General features: G+C 42.8%; 1 protein-coding gene across 1 annotated transcript in view; it reads right to left on the reverse strand.

The window, feature by feature from the left end:
• LOC138488874 (dynein axonemal heavy chain 11-like) overlaps positions 1-23,338 on the reverse strand; it is a 2,478,284-nt gene that overhangs the window by 1,398,295 nt on the left and 1,056,651 nt on the right. The window contains exons 20-21 of the mRNA XM_069616234.1: positions 21,796-22,000; positions 21,539-21,704 (exon numbers count right to left, since the gene is read on the reverse strand). Of these exons, the coding sequence (XP_069472335.1) occupies positions 21,539-21,704; positions 21,796-22,000 (371 nt within the window). The remainder of the gene's footprint in view (positions 1-21,538; positions 21,705-21,795; positions 22,001-23,338) is intronic.

The following is a 23,338-nucleotide window of genomic DNA, read 5'->3' on the forward strand; positions in this document are numbered from 1 at the left end:
GCTGGCATGACGTCTTTCCATAATGAAAATATTAAATTTGACATTGCCAACATGTTCCACAGAGATGGAGTTCATCTTACTGATGTGGGTAATCAGATATTTCTGCAAAACATTCAGAATGCTTTCAAGCAGTTTTTGTAAATATATAAAGCATTTTTCAATAGGTGCAGAAAATACATGGAAACACAGGGAAAACAAATGCCTACTTTTTTCAAGTTTTAAGAAATGGTTCAGTTTAGTAGAATGTTCTTTAGTTGACTTTAAGAACTGAAAAAATATAAAAACTAAAAGTAAAAAAGGTTCTTTTCAGAACCACCACTTTCCCATGCAAAAGAGTTAAATGTTTTTGATGCGACCACCACACACATTTTTCTGATGCCCACGGACTACTGGGCTGTCCATGGACTCCACAGGCTATGTAGGGGCCTGTAGCTTGTTTTGTTGGTTCTATTTTTCAACTGTAAAAGGTTGCTCCCAAAGGAACCATTTTTTGTTTTTGTTTTTTGTGTTTTTAGTGTTTTATATTATTTATTGACATGTTTTGACATGTTATTGGCAGGAGAGGCAAGGGAGGGAAGGAAGAGAAGGGGCACCAACCACAGGGACGAAGGGGCAGGTGGAGAGAGGAAGATGTTGGGTGGGCCTTAATCAGGTAGGCAACAGTGTTTTTCATGCTCCTTAACTGCTGCCTAGAAAGCACTCTGCAACTGCTCCCCCTACAGAGCAGTGTGTCACAGTATCACAGTACATACAAAGTACTGTGACCCTCGAAAGGTAAGGGTCAACAGTGTTATGTATGGCCTGCGAGGGTTCCGCTGGGATCTTCTGCCCCACAGTAGTGCATTACAGGTCTTACAGATGTAAGTGTCTGTGCGTTCACCAATCACATATTAATAAACTTTCTCTAAAATTGCATTGCTAAAACATAGTACAAACATACAATACCAGTATATGTGTGTACCAGTAACACCAACATCAATGCAAGATGAAAATTAAATGGAGATCAAGATTGAGGCCAAAAAGAAACATGGACATCATCACAAATAATTTAAGTAGATTCTACAGTCATAATCTAAAAATATACAACAAAAATGTAAACAGTTAACACTAGGAATACAATCTTTACCCCACAAATAAATTGTCCTTTCTCTCAAGTTAATAGTCCCCAAAAAATAAATAAGTATTGATCTTGAAAAAAAATGTCCTTTTCAAACAAAAGTAGAATAACACTGTCCTTTGTGGTTGTCCTTTTCAAACAAAAGTAAAATAAAACTGTTATTTTGTATTGTCCCTGTGAAAGAAAAGTATAATAACGCAGCTCTTTGTGATTGTTGTTTTCAAACAAAAGTAGATTAAACCTGTCCTCTTTGTTTGCATTCCAGCAGGAAAGCACAAGCATGAAAAAAGCTTCAAAACAAGGAACCATTGTCATTGGCAATTATCAAAGAAAGGATTACAGTGGAATTAGATGCCAGCCACTTCACTCTTACAAAACAAGAACATGTTGAGTGTATATACATATATAGCAAAGATAAAAGCATACTGTGTTAGTAGCTAACATTTTAAACAGGTACGTTTCCAAGCTTAAACAAATTATTAAAAACATGCAAACAATGAACTCTTTAAATTGTATATGTTAGTAAACCAAGTAGTAAGTAATTTAACATAATAAACAAGTATTAAGACATTATTTTAATACATTTTTGATTTGGCTAAAGTGTCTCCTGGTGAATTATTTCTTCAGTATCCACAACTCCTTTAAAACATGTAAAAGAAAACAATCAAAATAGAGATACACTCTTTAAAAATGCAAATGTTATGTCTCATGTTCTATGTACCTCATCTCATCAATTTTATTCTCTATCCCAAACACCTAAAATGAACAAATTAAAATTACTAAAAAGTAGTCACTCTAAAGAATCCAATTTTCCAACAATTAAATGTACATCCATCCGAATAAAAAAGAACCTACAGTGCCTGTTGCTACATTGTCTATTGCTACCTCTACAGATGCTACAATTGTCAACAGTGGTATAGCACACAAAAAAAAATGAAAAACAAAAATCACCTGGTACTGTAGCTAGAACTATTCCAATTGGGGAAAGTCCAATTTTTCTTGAAAATAAAAGAAATACCTACTCTCTGGCTCTTAGTAGTATTATGTCAACTGTGCAAAATGTAATAGCAAAAAGGGGCTGATTAACTAAGCTAAATAATTGTCTAAGTTGCACTTATCCCAAACAATGGCTTAAGTTCTACTTCACTATGTTGTTTGAGCTTAGTACATTTTGTAATACTTACACTCTTTTTTTGAACTTAGTGAATCAGCCCAATACAAAAATATATACAGGGCTGATTTACTAAGCAAAGAAATTATGAAAGTTACATTTGCACCCAAAAAATGCTTAGATTCTACTTCAATAATGTATTTAGGTTAGTACATTTCAGCTCACTTAAGCTGCAAATTTAGTTAGGTAATCAGACCCATAAATGCTTTAGCTAGTGCCACTACTACTAGAACCATTTCAAGTGTTGCAAGTCCTCTACGTCTAAAAAAAAAATGAAATGCTATTTCAAGTGTGACAACTTCTGTGATCTTAACAAAGGCCTCAAAACCAATGTTATTAAAGGTAGTCATATTTTAAATGCTAAGACTTGTGTTGTCCACAAAAAGCAATTGGAAAAATTACCAAATATTAGTTCTTCCACTGTTTCAACATATCAACCTTAACCTACAAATGAAACATCAAAGGTAAATGTTCCCACCAGTGACATCAACAGAACCATTTTAAGTGGGGTTAGTACGACAAGACAAACTTGAAAAAACCCATTATGTACCAACCTCTGGAACAATGCCATCTGGAAAACTAAAAACTTTAGTTTGGGACCACTTTGAATCTCCTCACCCAAATAATGTCCAAAACATGAATAAAGTCATCCGGACCATCTGCATATAACATTTAAAATGAGGGAATCTCCAAAATAATTATTTGGGTAATTCTTCAATGCTGTCAGATATGCATAAAATGCATGAGCACATATATTTGAAAAATGTTCATGAAAAATAAAACACATCAAGGCAGTAAAAGTAAAAAGCCCAGTTCAACTGTAGTCACCACCACTGAAATACCTACTAGAAAATGAAAACATGTAGAACAAGAAACAGCATAAACATCTAATAAACCTCTGCCTTCAAAGATTCCAAAAGGTTATCCCATTGGTGATTCGGTGGATGCAAACATTTCCAAAAATTATCCAAGAAAACAATATAAAGAATGTTCAATATAAAAATAAATCAGCAATACTATAATTATTAAATACTTCCATTAACTTTTAATTAATGCTTTTTGATGAGTGTATTCAAGTAACAATACATTTGTATTCTTCCTCAAATAGTAATTATTGCAACTGAACAATATGTATAAGTCCAGTGCATGCAGCAATGTATTTTTAACTGTAAACTACAAAATATTGTTTAAACTATACATTGAGCTACTTAACAAAAAATGTTACCTTACTTACCTTTAGAAAACATTAGTAATTACACAGTAAAAACATAAATATTTTAAAGAGCAACACACAATGCATATGAAATGTATAACATTTCAACAAACAGTATGATTACAAAACAATTGTAACACTGCAATACGTTAAGTGCATCAATTAAAACATACATCATACAACACACTATAACAATAAAGCACACTTTTGAAAATGTAAACCATTTAAAAAATCAGAAATATATATTCTAAACAGTTAAACATAGACAACATACATATCAGTAATTAAAAATTGTTTCCTGTAAAACATAAAATTCATCTAACTCTGTGCCATATCATAACATGCATAACATTTTTAACCTTAAAAAATACAGTATTAATATCCTTGTGTGTCCTGTATAAAAATACCCCAAAAATTATAAAACAACAAAACCCCCAAAAAACGTCTCTTTTCTTTTTACAGTTCAAAAATATAAGTACCAAAAAAATGGTGCAGGCCCAAGCGCAGCCTGTGAAGTCCGCGGACAGTGCAGTAGTCCGCGGACATCCAAAAAATTTAGATGGTGGCAGCATGTAAACCATTGCACTCTTTTTCGTGAGAAAGTGGTGGCTCTGAAAAGAGCCTTTTTTGTTTTTGTTTTCTTTTTGGAAGGTTTTGAGATTAAGTAGGGAACACATACTATGAAGTGCTTGCTATATGTGCAAAAAGGGCTGCAAAGCATGTTGGATATTTTGCAAAAAAAAGTTGATTACTAGCATCAGTAAGATGTACGCCATCTCTATGAAAAATATTGGTGCTGTGAAATTACATTTTTTCATTGTGGAAAGAGGTCATACCAACACCTCTCAAAAATGCACAAATAGCCTGGTTGATATTGCGCCTCGCTTTCTGCATTTGTGGACCAAATCAACTGGAGCGCAGCCACATCTGTCTCTGGGCAATGCAAGAAAAAATTACTTGGGAATTCGGAAACATGTCAATCATTTTCCCAAATGTCTCCTTCATTGCAAACTGCAGTGAAATTCCTGTTACATGGCCTAAACTATTCCCTCCACAATGAACGATAATAATGGCCACATGATGGCACGTCACCAAAGTGGCACAAAGTGCCAGCAAGTCCACCCAATTCATGCCGCGCACCCCATACTACTGCAAATCAACATGATCAAATCCAAGATGTGCAGCCACTCCACAGTACTCTGCATACACCTGCAACCATTGGATCCACAAGTCCCCCAAAATCCACACACTCTGCCTCCTGAAAGACACAGCCATAGCCATTGCCATCTGCACTCCTCTCAGCAAAAAGACTTTCTGCCACACTCTCTCCTTGCATACCACACCCAGGAAACCTTATTGGCAAATCCCCTGGCCTCCACAGTCCCATTTTCATGCATGCCATCCTCAATAGCCCTGGATGTGGCATGTGCGATCCGCCACCTGGAATGCACCAACAGTAATCAAACTGCATCAAAGGATAGTCCTAAAAAGTGAAAAACGATACATAGTTTGAATACACCAACTGGTATCTACCTACAATCATACCACCACCACTTCCGAAAAAGCAAAACACACCATTTCAATTCCTCCTACTGCAAGAGTGGCTTGTAACAGCAAGAACACGTATTTGTGCACCTTAAACATTCCTATAAGTACTGCACACTTCAATCAAACATAGTGTGACATGTAATGTCAAATAAATGTACTAGGTTTTTTTTGTGCATGGATTTTTTTTTCCCACAGACCCAAAGATTATGCAACAAAACACAGCAACTGTGCACATTGCACTGTAATGTTGTTTGAAGCATAGTACTCCTTATAATGTACTATTTATGAGGGTCTACAAAGTACATGAATATGTGACATTGTGTACAATATGACATTATGAAGTACCTTACCTAACATATTATGCTGTTTTTTTCACAGAGAAAGAAGCAAAGATTTATCCTGCATTACAATGTGCAAGAAACAGAATGTGTGCTGCAATCAAAAGTGACATTTCCACTTCAATGGTATTGTGTGACTGTGTTCCAAAATGTGTACCATGCCTTGATGGTATGTACAATGAGTATACACATATTTACTGTAACCACACAGCCTACTTCTGTGGGACACAAAATGCCACAACCTTCCTTGCAAGCAACAAAAGATTCTGTTGATCCATTTCTTTCAAAGACAACAGTCCTCTACATATACTGAAAAACACTACCCTGCAGTGGGAAGCAATAAGTGCTTTTGAAGCTGTAATCAAGGAGCATGAGAAACACTGCCCCCTACCTTATAGGTAACACATGCGCAACATCTTCCCCTGTCCACCTGCCCCTCCATATTAGTGCTTGTTGTCTCTTCCCTCATTTCCATCCCCACCTTATTTTCGAACCTACCCTGCAAAAAAACCTTCAAAAAACAACAAAAAAAAGCTCCCTTTAGGAACCACCTTTCACAGTTAAAAAATAGAACTAAAAGAAAAATCTTATAAACTCCATCTACTTTACATTTCTCAGTAAAGTACATGGACTCAATAAGATTTTCCAACATTTCCATTAGCATTTTGTGCTATGCTAATGGGAATAATGTGGCGTTCATCCCCTGTTCCACCGACTGGAAAGGGGGATAACGGCCCGGCAGCCCAAGTTATCTGCCCAAGCAAAGCGAGGGCAGATAACGAGGGCTCCAGACCGTTATCCTCCATTCCAGCCCATCCAATGGGGAATGAAAGCCATTGGCTAAAAACTAAAAAAGGGATATTTCTTCCAAAACCGGGATGCCTGCAGTGTTCCCCTATAGGAAGGAAAATCCTTTTCCAATTTGGTGAACCATGGAAAGGGAAGCCGGGGCTCCGTAGAGAAGTTCTTGTTTTGCACAAGGAAGTAGGTTGAATAAATATCCCTTTTTACCTGGTGGGCCTGGACGATTTCGATAGCGTCCTTTAGTAGAAGTGTGACAACTTAATCGAGGCGGATAAGCTGGTGTTCCTTTGAATGGATTTTCTGCCATGGGGGTGGTTCTGGGGTAGTTGGAGGAGCTCTATACAGTACCCGCCTGCTACTGTGGACAGCACCCATCTGTCTGAGGTGATCCCCTCCCATGCATGGGTGAAGCTGGAAATGCACCCTCCTACTGGAGAGGCATGGAAGGGCACCTGAACTGGGTAGTCACTGCTTTTGTGGAGGGGTACCCCCTCGAGTGGAGTTGCCCCTACCACAAGCTTGGGATCTACGCGGTCCTCTAGGATATTTTTTGGAGGACTGACCTTGATTATTTCCCCAGGGAACCCCTTGGCTTTGATTGTAATTGGACCCCTGTTGTGAACTTTGGCCGCGGAAACAGCGAAAATTGCCCTTACCCCTCTGGCTAGGTGGCTTGTTGGTGATTTGCCCCAAGGATTTCAGCGTGTCATACTCTTCTTTGGCGGTTTTAAGGGTGTCCTCGATGGCCATGCCGAAGAGCACATTGGTTTCTATAGGCATGTTAATCAGGGTGGCCTGCGTCTCCGGTTTAATACCGGATTGCCTCAGTCACGCGTGACGTTTAATAACGGTACCCTGAGCAATAATCCTTCTGGCATTGTCCACAATGTCAAGGTTGGTTTTAAGTAGGCAGCTTGACACTGCTCTGCTGTCTGCGGCCACCTGAGCTAGCTGTGACTTCAATAGTTCCGGGGCAGACGACAGTAAGGCTGACACTTCCTCCCATTTGTGGCAGTTGTAACTGGCCAAGAGCGTTGCGTTGTTTGCAATTCTGGTTTGGTAAGCTGTGCAGGAGGCAACCTTTCTGCACATAGTATAAAGCTTCTTGCTTTCTTTGTCGGGTGGAGCCTCAGAGGAAGCAAGGGGGAGGTGCCTGCTCTTTTCCTAGTTGTAGTTATGACTAACGAGTCAAGCTTCAGCTGACCTCTAATGTACAGAGGGTCCGAAGGTGCAGGTTTAAATAGCTTCTCTATACTGGGGTTTACAGGCCGTGTGAGGTTAGGGGTCTCTAATGACGGTTGTATTTTGCGCTGTATTGACTTGAGGAGAGGAATAAATTGCACCATAATCCTCTTGTACCTCCTGGGTCTCTATTTGAAAGTGCTCTGCTGCCTTGGCTAGCACCTCATTAAGAAGGGGCTGGTTGTCAATTGGGGAATCAGTGATCAGGGGTCCTGATCAATAGGTGAGTCCATTGGGTACATTGGCTTCTGGGTCAGTCTCTTGTTCTTCATTGTCCCCATAATAAGGGTCTGCTGCATTCTCCTAGTACTGAGGTTCTGCTGCCTCTACAATAGAAAGGTCTTCGTGTTCGGAGTCCGGGTCATAGAGCTCTATGACTGTGCTACTCATTGGAATTTCGGTACAAGTCATTTTAGTAGGGGGTTGAGCAGGTTGAGCAGAGACTTGTGACCCAGAGGGAGCAGTAGTGGGGGAAGTGGAGTGGAAACTCTCGAAATAGGCAGGGTCCTTTTCATAGAAATTGGCCATAAAGGACATTCTCCTCATGACTCTGGGCCTCATTACGACCCAGGCGCTAATGGGTTAACGGCGCTGTAAAAGGCTGCAGCGCCGTTAACCTATTAAGCCTAATTACGAGGTCCCATTGTGGGACCCGACCTTAATGGCTGGTGTAGACCAGCCTGTAAAAAGAAGGGACCCGCAAAGGGACCTTGGTGCTAATTACGGTGCTGCAATTTGCGGCACCGTACTTAGCGCCTTCCCCATTCCCATTGAGCCCTATGGGGCAAAAATGGGAATGGGAATGGGGAAGGGCCATGGAGGAAGGGGGAATTACCGCCCCGCCAACCTTGTAATGGGGTGGTAATTCCCCCTTTCTCCATGGCGGAGTCGGTAACTTACCGGCATGGACCATGGTGCCGCCAGGGTCGTAATTATGTCTTGTGCTGACCACTGTGCCGAACTTGGGATTACCAAAGGTTGGGAAGGAAGTCCCAAATCTTCATCTGTGGGAGGAATTAGCTCAGATTGTTTAGGCTTAGCCTCTAGAGCAGAGGTCTTCAAACTGTGGGGCGTGTCCCCCCAGGGGGGCGAGAGCCCAACATGAATTGTAAAAAAAAAAAACATTTTTTTTTAGATTGTAGGAAATGGGCAGGAGCAGCTCACATGGTCAGACTGGACCATAAAACGGCATTAGGCACCAATGAAAAAGTGGCCAGCAGTTGCAAATGTATATTCAGTCCTTTAGTCACAGACTATTTGAATAGTACCCAAGGGGGTGTTTTTTGTTCAAATGTAAACAAATTGTGACATTTAAAGAATATTTATTCAGCAACAATGGTCAAAACTACTAGCTGCATAGTGGAGTAACTCCTCAAACTGGCCCACATTGGCCAAAAAAGTGGCCCATTTTGACTGGCCTACACTAGCATGTTGTATTTTTGGTACACTCATCGCCCTATTGCCCTATAGGCCAGTCCAAGCTTGGCAGCTCATCCATAATGGGTAAGGGGGCGTACATCAACTGGCCCCCTCACCCATTATTGAGGAACCGAGGAGCCAGCCCAGTGAAACACTGAGCACTCCCTCATCTGCTTTTTCCAGCCGAGGGAGTGCTCCTGGGCTGGCAGAACTGTCAAACTGAATCACTGTTTGCCTTTGACAGTTCAGTTCCCCAGCCGCACATGATCACTGAGCCATGCACCACTGGGTGCGTTTTGTTTCGCCAGCCTTGCATAACTCATTGGAAATGCTGGCGGGGGCACTGTATGTATGTGCAAAGGGGTGCTCCTGCGCCTCCTCGCACATACGGGCAGAGCAACCTGGAGCAGGGCCTTTTAGCAACCACGCACAGGCCCCTGCAGAAGATACGTTTATGGTGATTTATTTTTTATTTAAATATGTGTATGGATGCGTGCATGATTGTGCTAAGGGACTGTGGTGTGAGCAGGATGGGCGGGAGCACTGGGATAGTGGTGGGAGCAGGGTGGGGAGAGCCCAGGGTCTGTACAGGGAGTAGGGTGCGGTGACGCCACGCAAAGGTTCATCTGACACATTTGGGGGGCCCGGACTGCCCAAATTTTGCTCAGGGGGGGGCCAGGCCAAAAAACTTTGAAGACCACTGCTCTAGAGTTTTATCCTTATGGGGGATGGGCCTTGATTCTTGAGTTATTTCCTTCTGGGGGGTTTTATCCCTATGAGGGCTCGTACTCCTATGAGGGGTCTTTGAGGACTTCTTTTGTGCTCTTTATCCCCCCTAGCGCCCAGAGCCATGTTTATCTGACTTTCTGCAGCCTGATACCTGACCTGAGGCATGGCGTTGATTTTCGGGTACAGGTAGGGCTGAGGTCTCGTCTTTGGACGATCGGCTCTCGGTGGGAGTTTTAAATGGTAGGGCCCTGTCGTGCGACGATCTCGAGCGAGAGTGCCCAGAGGACAGGGACTCAACTGACCTTTCCCTGGATGTCATGAGTTGTCGACCGCTCGGCCCATGTGTCGAGTCTTGACCTGGGGTTATGTGTTTAGTGGTGGATAGAATTATAGCGCTTCCGCCGCCCGGTGTTGTCCCCACAACAGCGCCACCAGCCTGTCCTCCGGGGTCGGGGGCCTGCGCTTAGGTAGCTAAAGCTACACTATCGCCCTTGCCGTCTGAAACGGCGGCATTGCTGCCATCACTGAAAGCACCTTATACCTCCATGGCCTCGAGTTGCCTGGCGAAGTGGGCCCAGAATTTTGACGATCGGTCCTTTAAAGTCTTGGGCTTGAAGAGCCTACACGCTCAACAAGAAGCCTCGACATGGTCTCTTGGGAGACACAAGTTACAGACTAAATGCTTATCAACCAGTGGGAATGTTCTATTGCACTTGGGGCAAAATTTAAAGGGGGTCTTGTCCATAACTACAAAATATGGCAGCTGGGCGAAAGTAGTGTAAGAAAATGGGCATATACATCCTAAAATGACCTCCCACTCTCTCCCTACTGTATGGGGCGAGGCCCGGGGTGGCCTTCCAAGGCGGAACGGTCCATTGCAGTAGTCTTTTGACGGGCAGTCTCTTTGCCTTCACCGGTGTGATCTTTCAATTGTTGGTGAAATAAAGGATAGAAAGAATTAACTATCGGCTTTACGCCGAAAGATGAACTCCGCTACACGCGTCCGTCTAGAATGGAGGAAAAAAACAATCTGAGGGACCTCGATGCGTGAGGGATCATGGGTACAGTGGACGTCACACTAGGGATAGCATTACTGGCACGCCCTGTCAACATCCCTTTTCGAATTCTGAAAAACAACAACTGTAATACTCTGCAGCTTCCACTAGATGTCAACCTATGCATAGCATGTGATCTAAGCAGATTCTACAAGCCTAATATATATATATATATATATATATATATATATATATATATATATATATATATATATATATATATATATATATATATATTTATGCAGGGATATGCCCCCATCTCTGCTTTTTCTTGGTCTCTTATTTCTCTTTGTGGGGCTTTTATCACTCTGTCAGAGTACAATATCTTGTACACCCATTTGTTGGTTTGTTGACACTTAAGGATTTGTCTCTGTCTCCTAGGATGCAGCATAATAGTCTTATCATGTCTCCCATGGACTATTTCTCTAAACCAAAGTACAGGGGACAAAGTTACGTAAGGATTTGTTGCTTAATCTCAATCCTGATTATATGAGGTCCACTTATTTGTCCCAGAAAACAACATCTCGTTCTTGTGATCTCACCCACTGCACACTTTCTTTCCAAATTGCAGTGGCTTAAAGTTCTCATTCTTGGGGTTTTCAGGAGTGGCTTGTGTTGAACGCACTCCTTTAAAATGCAGCATTGCTTTTTTCCCCAGTTACCATATGAATTTTCCCTCTTGCTTGCAACCTCCTTGTTGAGATTCTTGGGTGGGCTGCTCGACAGTGCCCTGCTTCATTTTCCCTATTCCTGCCTGGTTGATAAGCAGTGACTGATGCCCAGGCCATTCTTCTTTTCTGCCTTCATTCCCCTGATTACTTGGGGTCCGCTGTCACGCTCTTTATCTATTGTTCCTTCTCTCTGTCTTTGATTTGTTCTCTTTCACGAACCTCAGCTTTGTCTAGACACCTAACATGGTTTCACCTACGACTCCATTTGAGAGGTCTGTCATCAGCTCAGAACTGCTCCTCTTACTGCAAACTGGCTCAGTGAATTCGGGATCCTTTGTTTAGGACCTCTTAGCCCTGGGATTGCTCCTGCCATGTGTGTTGCATAAATGGCCCAGATGTAGATCTCCTCATCGTAATACTTGGATAGTGACTCGGTCTGTGACATTCAAGGCTGGTCTCTCTGTACATCTCTTTTTCAGGGTCCTGCAGCCAAGCATCTTGGCTACCTTTTCACTGCCTTACTATGAGCTGCTTTGTGACTTGCATTTTAACTCCTCCAAACACACTTTCACGTCTCCTCCCCCATTTTCATCTTCGGATCCCTTGAAGGAAATAGAAGAGTTCTCTCCCTCCAAAGACTGCTTTCATCCAGCCATATTCATGGTACAGGCGTTATCTGGGGAATTTTGCTACAATGCATCATCCAGGCATTAAAGCAAACATTTAACCTGGAAAGACAGGACCAAGCGTTCAGGCCAAACAGCCAAGTTATTAGCTTTTTTTTATTTTATTGTTTGAAGCACAGACCTAGCTTGAGTGTGAGTAGCCCACGTTGGTGCTGGTATCTTTTAACAGTAGCGCAGTACTGCGTGTTGAGTTCTGTGCAACGGTATGTGCATGCATTGGAAATTACTCCTTGGTCAGGTGCTGTTGAAAAAAACATGTTTTGAGAGATTTGCAAAATTGGGGAACTGTGGGGGCATTACAAGCCGACACTGAGATTGAGTTCCAGAGGGAGGGTGCATGACAAGAGAATGATTTTTTGTGGGTTCTCTTTTTGCTGACGAGTTGCGATTGAGATGATATGATATGATAAGTCAATTATAACGTGCCTTTACACAAGTGTTTCTAGGTGTGACAAGACAAGGGAGGGAAGACAGAGGGAGGATATGACAAACAATCTTACTAGGCCTTGTGCCATTCATATTATGCGAAGAAGTGTGATAATGAGAATTGCAAGGGGAAAGTAGGGAGGTGCCAGGGAGGGGGAAAGGGAAACAGGGCAGCATTGCTCTATATAAGTGCAGCCAGGGCAATGTGGCCATGGGTAAGTGCAAGGAGGCAAGGGACTGTAGAGGTTACAGTTACTGCCCCTAAGTGTGTTGTAGGCCCAGATGCAGTGCAGGGGGGACTAATCGGGAAAGAGCTTGGAACCCAGGAAGACTCTGGGGGTAGCCAATCAACGAGTCAGTGCAGCAGACAGGTAGCTTAGGTAGGTCAGCAGGGGAGGGAGAGAGAGAAGACAGAGGAGAAGAGGAAAGTGCTTCCGGAACTTCAGGTGGTGCGGCTCACATTTGAGAGGGGCAGGGAGGCCATTCCAGAGGGAGGCGCCTGCAGAGGAGAGAGATCTACCCCACTCTCTACCTGGAGTGGCATCTGACCCTTAGAGAGTTGGAAGTAGCTGAGCGAAGGGCTCCAAAAGGAAGGTGTTTTGGAAGAGAGTGTTGGATGTAGTGCGGTACTCAGCCCCAGAAATCCTTGTGGACAATGCAAAGGGTCTTGAACTTGATTCTTGCAGCCACCGGGAGTCAGTGGAGAAGTTTCAGGGCTGGAGAGATACAGTCCCTGGGCTTGAGGCCAAGGATAAGTCTCGCAGTGCTCTTTTGGCTTAGTTGTAGAGGGCGGAGAGCAGAGGAAGGCAGACTGAGGAAGAAGCTGTTGCAGTAGTCCAGACTAGAGAGAACCAGGGTGCTGGAGACAGTGGGCTTATGGGGGAAGGTAAGAAAGGGAAGAGTACCTTTGAGGAGGTGCAGCTGATAGTGGGACTTCTTGGCGACGTCTGAGATGTGAGGAGAGAAAGAGAGAGTGGAGTTGAAGATGACACTAAGGTTTTTAGCCTCACTGAGGAAGGCAAAGGTTGAGGACTCAAAGAGGGTGGCCAGAGTGAGAGAGGGAAAGCGGGAGCAGGGGAACCAATGAGAAGGATTGCTGTCTTACTGGCATTAAGGAAGAGATTGCTGCAGGCACGCCAATCCTGAATCGTGGCTAGACAGTCAGGAATGAGCGAGAGAGGAGAGGAGGTTGATAGGAGCCTGAAGGAGAGCTGAGTGAAGGATGGAGATTCTGAGTTGGGCTGTTTGGGCCTTATTGGATATGTGTTTCTGGAAGGACAGGCTGCTTTAAATGGTGAAGCCAAATGATTTTGCTGAGTCTGAGAGTTGTAGATCCAATCCTTCAAGGTGCATATCATTGGGCCATTGTTGGACAAGTTGTTTGTTAGTGGGCGGACTGATGAGGTTGAATTCAGTCTTGGATGGGTTTAGTTTGTGGTAGGCAGTCGATATACAAGACTGGATGAACGCTAGGTAATCATGGAGAAGAGTGATGTCCTCAGTGCTATATACTCTCATGTACAACTGAGTATCATCCGCTTATTGGTGGATGGCTATTTTGGGATCTTTGAGGAGAGGGCCCATGGCTCCATGTGAAGGTTAAAAAGGATTGGTGAGAGGATAGAACCTTGGGCATGGAGACATGGAGTTGGTTAGAATGCAACAACTCCACCTGGAAGGCCTGGTGTCTGCCCCAGAGGTTGGAGGTAAACCAATTCAGGACAGTGCCAGAAAATCCCAACATGTCGACAAGGAGGGAGAGAAGGATGTGGTGGTCAATGTTGTTGAATGTAGCCGAGAGGTCAAGAAGGACAAGGAGGCTTGAGTCTCTCTTATGCATGATTCGCAGGGTATCATCCTCCACCTGGATGGTGGCTGTCTCAATGCTTCACATGGGGCAGAACCCAAACTGATTGTTATTTAGGAGATGAAGTTGTTGGACTCTGGTGAGCAGATGTGTAGCGACTACTTTTTCCAAGATTTTGCTAATAAAGGGAGGTTCATAATAGGCTGGAAGTTTTCTGAATATAGTTTTTTTTAAACAGGTCTGATGAGGCCAGCCTCACTAACCTGCAGAGTCAACACAAAGACCCTGCCTAAAGTCTACTCACAGGTGGCCAGGCAAAGACAGATACTTTCTGATCCTGGACTTGGGGGCAGTGTTCTGCAGGAGGATCACCTGGGAGGAGAAAGGGCCCAAGGGAAGAGGAGGACTCAGTTGGGTGGAATGCAGTATTTATCTTCCTCTAAGGAAGAAACATCAGTGATTCCAAAATCTCTAATGGCTTGCTGTCAGAGAGAGCTTTTAACCTCCCAAGTTGAACATCTTAAAATGGGTGAACACATTTATAAACCCTTAGGCATTGGAAAAAATGAAAAGCCTTCTGAAAACATTGAGAATCATTGAGATAGATGCTCCCCTACCTCCCAGAGGAATCGTAAAGCTAAGTCTGTAAACGATACCAATTTAAGCTCTGAAGATCTTTATTTCTCTGTCAAGCCAAGTCATTCAATGTATCCTTGTGATATTTCTTTTGGGAATATAATTAGGAAAGGAAATGTGCATGAAGCAACATTCCCAGTAGAAAAACTGATGTTTGCATTATGAATTCCAAGTCCTGTAATTCCCAAGGTACTGGGACAAAGAAGAGGGCTGGAGAGGAACAAAACTGCAAAGTGCAGCAAATTAATGAAAATAACTCACACCTGAGGGAGACTGGGAGGCTTAAAAGTCCTCCTCAGGTGAAGCCATGAGAGAGCAAAAGGAGCAGAGTAGTAGTCGTGGGTGGAGGAGCTGTGAACTCTCCACTGTGAAGCAGTAGCAGAATCTAGAGAAGGAAGAAGATGCCCGGACCTATGTCGAGTGGCGTGCAGTTGACGGTCCTGAGCGGGTCTTCACCTCCAGAAGCCTTCATTGCAGAGGTTGCACAGTGGGAAGCATCAAATATGGGAAGTTTCCCCCTGAAGACCGGATTTGCAGAGGCTGCCCAGCTGGATGCAAAGGTTTGGACCGCTTTCCCCAAAGCAATACTTGCTCCGGTGGCAGGCGAGCACTGGAGGACCATTGGAGCCGAGAAAGCTCTTTGTGTGAGTGGTGCAGACTGCAACAGAGTGAAAGCAGCAGGTTGACGGACCGCAGGAAGAAGCTGAGACAGAAGACCTGGAAGCAGAGAGGGAAACGGACACGCACGCCTGATCTGGTGAGTTCACTAAACTATTGGACACTGCAGTGCTGTGTAACCGCCTGCTTGCTCAGAGCAAGTGCTTTAAAGCAGAGAACAACACACGTAGAAGGAAATACACGAAAGAAGTTCTTTTGAATACTGAACTGATAGAAATCAGACCGATCAGTATTGTGTGAGCTAAATTGATTTTAAAAGGCTCAAATGGAATAATAAGAGCTTTATTATCCCAAGAGGTTTGATTGCACGCATGTGGGTAGATTTGAGAGCCATCCACGAGAAGGGGCAATAATTCAAGAACCCTATACAAACTACCATTACCCCAGCCTAAACAGAGTTATAACAAGGCAAAATAAAACTAACAACCATTACCCAAGACAAGAGGGGGCAAAGGAGAATCTAAGTGTTTGTAAAACCTATTGCCCATGGCTTAAGAAGCATGTAAAAGGAACTGGTTCAAATCCACCTTTCCAAGCCAAAGAAGAGTCAGAGTGAAACAGAATTGATGTCAGTATTTGTTTTAGGAAGAAGTAGGGGAACAAGAGTGGCAAGAAGGCTGTCCTTCTGGTGAAGGAAACTCAGAAGGAGTAGAGAATAGCTTGCAGAGTGTGTGGAAAGCAAAGGTGCATAACCAATAGCACCAAACGTGGTGTTGTGAAGCAAGAAACATTGCTAAGTTGTTGTAACCTGATCATCACCACAGAAGCACTTGTAGTTTGTTGTTTGATCGGGCCTGGCAGGGGAGAATACCAGGTCAGAGATTATGGTAGCACTTTATTCTCTTCTGGCAGGAGAGTATACAGGAACAGAAACAATTGAAGTAGTAGGCCTGACATGAGAGTAAACCCGGTGAAAGTTGATGAATCATTGTGAAGCGTTGTTTCCAAGTTGTTTAAAAGATGTGCTAGCTTCACTTATATGTTTTGGTGCAGTATTGCAGAATCATCCTGACAAACATTCAATGCTGAACTGTGTGGAATAATCCTGACAAAGATACATTTTGCTAATCCTGAAGAATCAAGGAATTGTTCTTGGTTTATTTGAAGAAGGTTGTTTGAGTGCATAAAAGCGCAAGTGGAAGAGAAAGAAACCTTGTTGAACAATTCTGGGGTATTGGAACTTTTGTTGCCAAGTTGGAATCAACAAGAACTGTTTTGAAACTGTGTGACAAGACAGGATTTCCGTGTTCTCCTTTTGGAACTAAGGTTCAAAATCCTGTTTGAATCTGGGGAAGGGGAATTCACCCAGATTATAATGAGAGACATTGGGTCTCATTACGGGTTCGGCGGCAACCAGTCATTTTTGCCGGCTCGGTTACCGCCGGACTCGTATTACCATTCCGCCTCCGTGACTCCCGGAATTACAAGAGCATTACGACCCTGGTGTCTCAGGAATTTCGGAGGCGGAATTCGGTAAATCCCCATTCCCATTGAGTCCCAGAGGACTCAAAGGGAATGGGGAAGTGGAAACACCGGCACCATCTTGTGATGGTGCCGGTGTTTCCACGTCCGCCTGCAGGCGGGCGGTGTTAAACCCGCTACGTCAGACCTGGCGGGAACGCCACCTCCCGCCTGCAGGACTCGAGATCGGGCTGTCCAGAATTAACAGTGGCAGCGGGTTTACTGCCACTGTTATTTCCGGACCACCCGACTCGTAATGAGGCCCATTGTTTTATTTGTTGCTTTTGAAGTGTGAGGGACAGAAATCTTTTGTTAGATTATTTATTTTAGGCAGGGAAATCCACGTCAGGGTAGGGATAGTGAGGCATTTATTCAACCTTTTGAATTAATAAAATGGCATCTTTTGAAAAACTTTTACACAGTTGTCTGCCTCACATTTCTGACCACTCACAGTGTCCAGGAATGACCCTTCTGGAGGCATTAATGATTGTGAGGAGTGTGTTGAGCACCGGGCTCGCCACTTGCTTAATGTTGGAGGCCAGGATGATAGGTTTGAGGGAGGCAATCATTTTTAGAAGATCCTGGGGAGATAGAGGAGAGAATTCGATCAGAGGGGCGGCGTGCATGCCGGGGAGCAGGGTGCGCTAATGCTGTGGGAGGTTGATTCAATGGTCTCTCATAAATTGGCTATTTTTTAGACAAAAGAATTGTTGATTCCATCACAATTTTCCTGAGCTGCCGGTACCATGGGTTCAGTTGATGGTTTGGTACAATACTTTACTACTTCAAGAGGGCTTTGCTCCTGTTAGAGGCTGCCACAATGGTGGAGGAGTCTTAAGCAGTTTGGACGTCTGTAATCAGAATCCTGTGATTGGCTCGGCAAGTTCTGAGGTTGTGGGGTTTCTAGGGTTACAGTTTTTGCACCACTGCTTCTGTAGGGCTTTGATTGAGCATTTGCTGGGGGTGAAATCAGGGGTGTACCGGGGGAGGATCGTATGCACTTAGCGCAGCTAGTTTTTAGGGGGAGAAGAGTGTCCACCAGTTTCGAAGTCTGTAAAGTTTGCTTCTAGCTCATTGACTGGGAAGGTTCTGAATTAGCAGCATTGAATGAAGGGGCATTTAACATGACCTTTATGAGACATAGTCGAGTAGGTGACCAACAGTAGGATGGCGTCATGGTCAGACGAGTCGAGCGGGAAAGGGTTGGCGGAGGTGATGAGGGGGGAAGATGTGAAGACTACGTTTTGGTGTTGCCTTTGTTGTGTGCGGAGGAGAGCACAATTAGCTTAAGGTCCATGGAACCGGTCAGTGTGAAAAGCGCGCTTCGGGTGTGGTTGTCAGCCTGTGACTCAGGGACTTTAAAATCTCCACGAAATACATTATTAGAGTGTACTAAATTTGTCAGAGGAGAGTAAGTTAGAGATTCCAGAAATTAAAGAATTACTGCTGACTAGTGGTCTACAGATGAGATTGAAGGTGATGCATTCCTCGTGTGATAAAGGGAACCGGCAGGTGAGTGATTCAAACAAGCTTGTTCTGGGAGAGGAGATGGAGTATGGCCAATCACTCCTGTGCCTGATTGCCACTCTGCCTCTTACCCTTCTTCTCCGGTCGGCATGTTAGATGCAGTAGCACTGGGGTAGGAGGATGTCAAAAACATGGGGGGAAGATGGGAAAAACCATGTTTCTGTGATAAACAGGGCATCAAGGTTGTTATGCGAGATGAGGTCAACAATCTCTGCAGCATGAGTGACTGCTGAGCGAGCACTGATCAAAATGAGAAGGCATTTGCATGCGGTCCATGGCTCCTAGATGTGGGCTCAGTGATATTGAAGAGGTTTGCTACGGTAGCTTGCCGGGGCTACTCAGGGTGCGTGGCCATTCAAACCCTAGTGAGAGTGGGCATGGGCTATGGAGGGAGGAGACACAGGGTGATGTATTTTGATGAGTAGGAGTAGTAGTGACTGCTTTGTAGGTGAAATGCAGGATATCGGTTCTGGCCCTTGGCCCTATCAGGTCCAAACAGGCGCAAATATGTGAGGTCCTTATCTTCGTCCATCCTTTGCTTAGGATGCTTGATGAGGACGCTGAAGGAGGACTTGGGAAATACGTTGTGGACAGAGCAGGTGAGTGGCAGGGTCTCAAAGCTGTCTTGCCGGAGCAGCCCTAGAGTCCTTAAGTAGAGTACTGGAAGACACTTATTTCCAAAGTCTAAATGATTACATTTATCAGGATGATAGACAGGAAGTGAATTCCAAAACCTAAGGGCCATAACGTCTTCACCCCCAACAGTAACGTTCTGAAAATTAGGAACAATTGAGGTGCAGGATGACACAAAGTGAAGTGCTCTAGCTGAAACATATCAAAATAGCTTGTGTAAGATTACCAAGGTTTGATTAAAACATAGAGATAGTACGCCTAACACAAGGCTCTAGATTTAACTATGTACTTGATGCCAATGAAGGCCCACAAGCCCAGGGGAAATAAACTGGTATTTACAAAGTTTAATCTGGGGCCAGATTCTTAACCCTCTGGAGTTTGGAAAGTGGCACAGATGAGAGTCCTGCATAAATGATATCAACAAAGTACTGACATGAAGAGATAAAACCATTGATGACCTTAGCTTTGTGAGAAAATGGCAGAAAAGTTACTCAACACATCAGTTTCTTAAAACGGAAAAGCAGTTTTTAGTAACTTTTGAAATCTTCCCTTTTAATAATAGATCAGCATATATGAGGATAACTACTGGGGCATGCATAGGAAATATGCTGAACTCTGCCAGACAAAATCAAGAATTCCAAGGGTCCAGCAAAGCATTGATCGCTAGTACCTCAGTTTCTATCTGGATTGGCTTCAAGTAGTTATTGCCCATCCAGGGCTTTATGGATGGTAAGCAATCACAGACCGTACTGGATGTCAAATCTCTATTGCTAGATAACCTGATAAATGTGTATGTATCATAAGCATAACTCAAAAAAGCAGGCCACATTGGTGAATAATATCTTCTAAGGGACGCATGAACACATTAAAAAGAAGCAGAGACGATTCCTGTTCTTGTGTTCGTTCAGTAAGAATGGCTCTGATCCAGTTCAGTACAGCACACATGCAGCCCGTAGATTGTGTCCTGGGGGGGTGGGGTGGCAGACAGTGTCAAAGACTGCAGAGAAATCCAAAAGGATCAATGCTCCTGAACCTCCACTGTTAACCTTCCTTTTTAGTCCATCCAGAAATTGTTGTGTTCATTCTTAATGTATTTGTGTGATCTAAAGCCCATTTGGGCAAAGTTCAAGGGGTGAGACTGTTCCACAAAGTTCTGGATTTGCACCCATTCAAGGTGTTTAGCAAATAATAGGATTTGAGAGATAGGCTGATAACTGGAGGAATATGCTGGATCCGGTGATGGTTTGGCAAGATGTCGTATGACTGATCTATTCCAAATGCCAGGAAATATCCTGGCTTTAGGGATGAATTCATCAAATGATAGATAATCGTATAAAAAAGTAGGACAATCTCCTTTAGACGGAAGAAAATCAAGTGGGTAGCCTGAACATGTTGTGGATGGAAGTAGTTTCTCCACCTCTAGGATTCAAACGTGTATCCAGAGGGGTATTTTTATATTTGATAACTACATATGGAGAGAGAGGAAGAGATGCCTGGATCTCCTCACTGAATATCAGAAGATCTTATTAAAATTGCAGGTTATGTTCTTTAATTGTCTTAAAAACATTACTAATGTGTTTATCACTTGGACAATATGGTTGGTTTATGAGGGTCCACAGATTGGCCTAGATTTAAAGACGAGATTTTCAGATGCCCAAAGACCTTGGAGCCAGAGTCACAGAGTTCTAGCAGGCATACATATGAACCTATGATACGTTCTGATTACAAGTTTGCCAGTAATGTTAAAATGTGCAGCATTTGGAAAAAACGTTTACCTGTATGCCAAATTCTAAGTATCAATTCTGAAACTTTTCAATACTACCTGCTTTTTGTATAGGTAATTACCACCACTCAAACACATTAATGTATCAGATATCATCACCTGCAGTAATAATGCATTTGGTAAAAAGGGATTTCCCCATGGAGCTCTATGATACTCGAAACTGGGTAATTACTGAAGGTTCCCTATTACTCAGAATCATAAAGACACTTCAATCTCCTGCAACAATGATATAGTTTGGTGCTGTGTTTGGAGGATCCACTGCCAAACTCAGCATTAGTCCCTGTGGCTTTTTATATTTTAAAGTGTCCTCTCTATGCAGTTATGTCTGTTGATTTGTGTGTGTGTACGTGTGTGTGTGTGTGTGTGTGTGTGTATGTGTGTGACTTTGTGGATGGATTATACATCTATGCTTGTGTGTATGCTAAGGTGTGCGCGTTCTGTGCACTAAGTATACTTTCTTTTAACAGATACACACATATAGCTTCCCCACAAATACAGATGCAGTCACTCACACATCACCAGTGTTAATTGATGCTTTGCAGTCTGTCAATGTTTAGAACATAGGAAACTTTTCAAGCATAAAAATATACTTACCAGTGACTGTAATCAAGATGTTGGCGGATTAAAGTATGCGGTTGAACTGTGCTATAGACATCCACCTCTGGCATGTTAAGGTCATCAATGAAATAAATTAACTTTTTAGTGGCTGGAGGTGCATAGTTTCTTCCTGATTTCTTTTCCAAAGGCTTTTCCAGAACACCTGCAAAACACACTATGTTATATACGATTCTGGCACAATCCAATTAAGGTTATTCAATGCATCCTAGGGCCTGGATGTTCTTGATACCTACGTTGGAGCATAGCAGACGTTGTGTAGTAGTTGAAAGGAACTTTAGCCACCATGTAATCCTCAGACAGTCTCGAGATCTTATCAGTCAAAAGGACTGTCTTCCCAACTCCAGCATTTCCCACCAGCATAATGGGGTTTCCTTTCTCCAGTAGCAAATCCACAAAATACCTCAGTCGAACCGTTTCTGCTGTGTGTACTAAGATGGTCTAATTACACAAGAAATAAACACAGTTAGAATGGCATAAGCATTGTAGGAGAAAATGCGCATGCAATGTCATCATTAAAGGAGTGGTATCATTCATCATTTAAAAAAAGAAATTATAGTAATCATCAGTGGCATGGTGTGGAATAGACATGAGTATTGGTAAATATGTAAATTAGTCCCCAAAACGAGCCATCAAATTGACTCCTGAGGAAGCCATTTCAGAAAGAGCCTTTGATATTCTGCAGCAACAATTACAAAGGAAGAAGAATAGATTGATGACTGCATGCCTACCAGTGTTAAGCTGAGACTACATCCGCCCTGGAAGTAACCACAGGTCTAAAGTGTAGGCAAACTAACTGAACAAAAAATCTATCTTTATCTATCACTTTGGAGTTGTGAGCTCATGCACAGAGGTGTGTGAGTGCACACACATCTGGGTGTAAGGTGCCTGAATTTGTGTGCAACCGTTGTGTGGGCCCATCTATTACGGTGCATGGGCCCTTGTTCGAAACGTGCATGGTCGTGCATCAGGTGGGAACATTAGTGTACTTTTTCTCATTAGCCCTCTTTTAGTACACTCAGGATGTTTAATTCTAGCATAATTATTTTACACAAATACCTATTCGTCCAGTTTCATTACTCAAATTACATTTCTGCTTTTCCTTCAGAACTATCGCTTGCATAGCATAGGCATTGAGGTTCGGCCTTGGCCGGATTTCAGGAGGATCCATGATGTGTGCCCGACAGTTGTTTCTAAGGCAACATCGCATTTCGGATAAAAAGTTTTTAATAAAATGATAAGGACAGGTATAAGGTAAAAGAAATGCGAGATATGAGACATTTCATTGTCTCCTTGAAATAATTTTCCTTTCTGATTTGAAGGAGAGCACCAAGCATCACTTAAGTAAAGGGGAAAAGGGTTTTAAAACTTCAGACGAGTTTTTATAATGTATAATTCAATTTTTTCGGCAAGAATCAAAACTGGAGTATGATTATTATCATAAACGTTTCATACATGTTTTAGATACCAGAACAATTATTAACATTCCGACAGTCAATACTTTAAAAATATCCCTCGTGATACTATCATTTCTCCTCACCCCTTCCCTTCACAAAACTCATAGACCATGGATTTCAACGTTTGAATGTCAAGAAAAAGCACCCCTCTTCTCTCTTGATCTGCATGTTAAACCAATAAATACAGTTCGATTATGAGGTAAATTAGTTCATAATAATAATTATTATTATTATTAATAATAATAATAATAATAATAATAATAATAATTTAGCATTTATATAGCGCTACGAACCCTCAGGTATCTAAGCACTGCTTATTATC

This window comes from Ambystoma mexicanum, chromosome 9 (genome assembly GCF_040938575.1).
Source record: "Ambystoma mexicanum isolate Mex_15411 chromosome 9, UKY_AmexF1_1, whole genome shotgun sequence".
Taxonomy (NCBI): Eukaryota; Metazoa; Chordata; class Amphibia; order Caudata; family Ambystomatidae; genus Ambystoma; species Ambystoma mexicanum.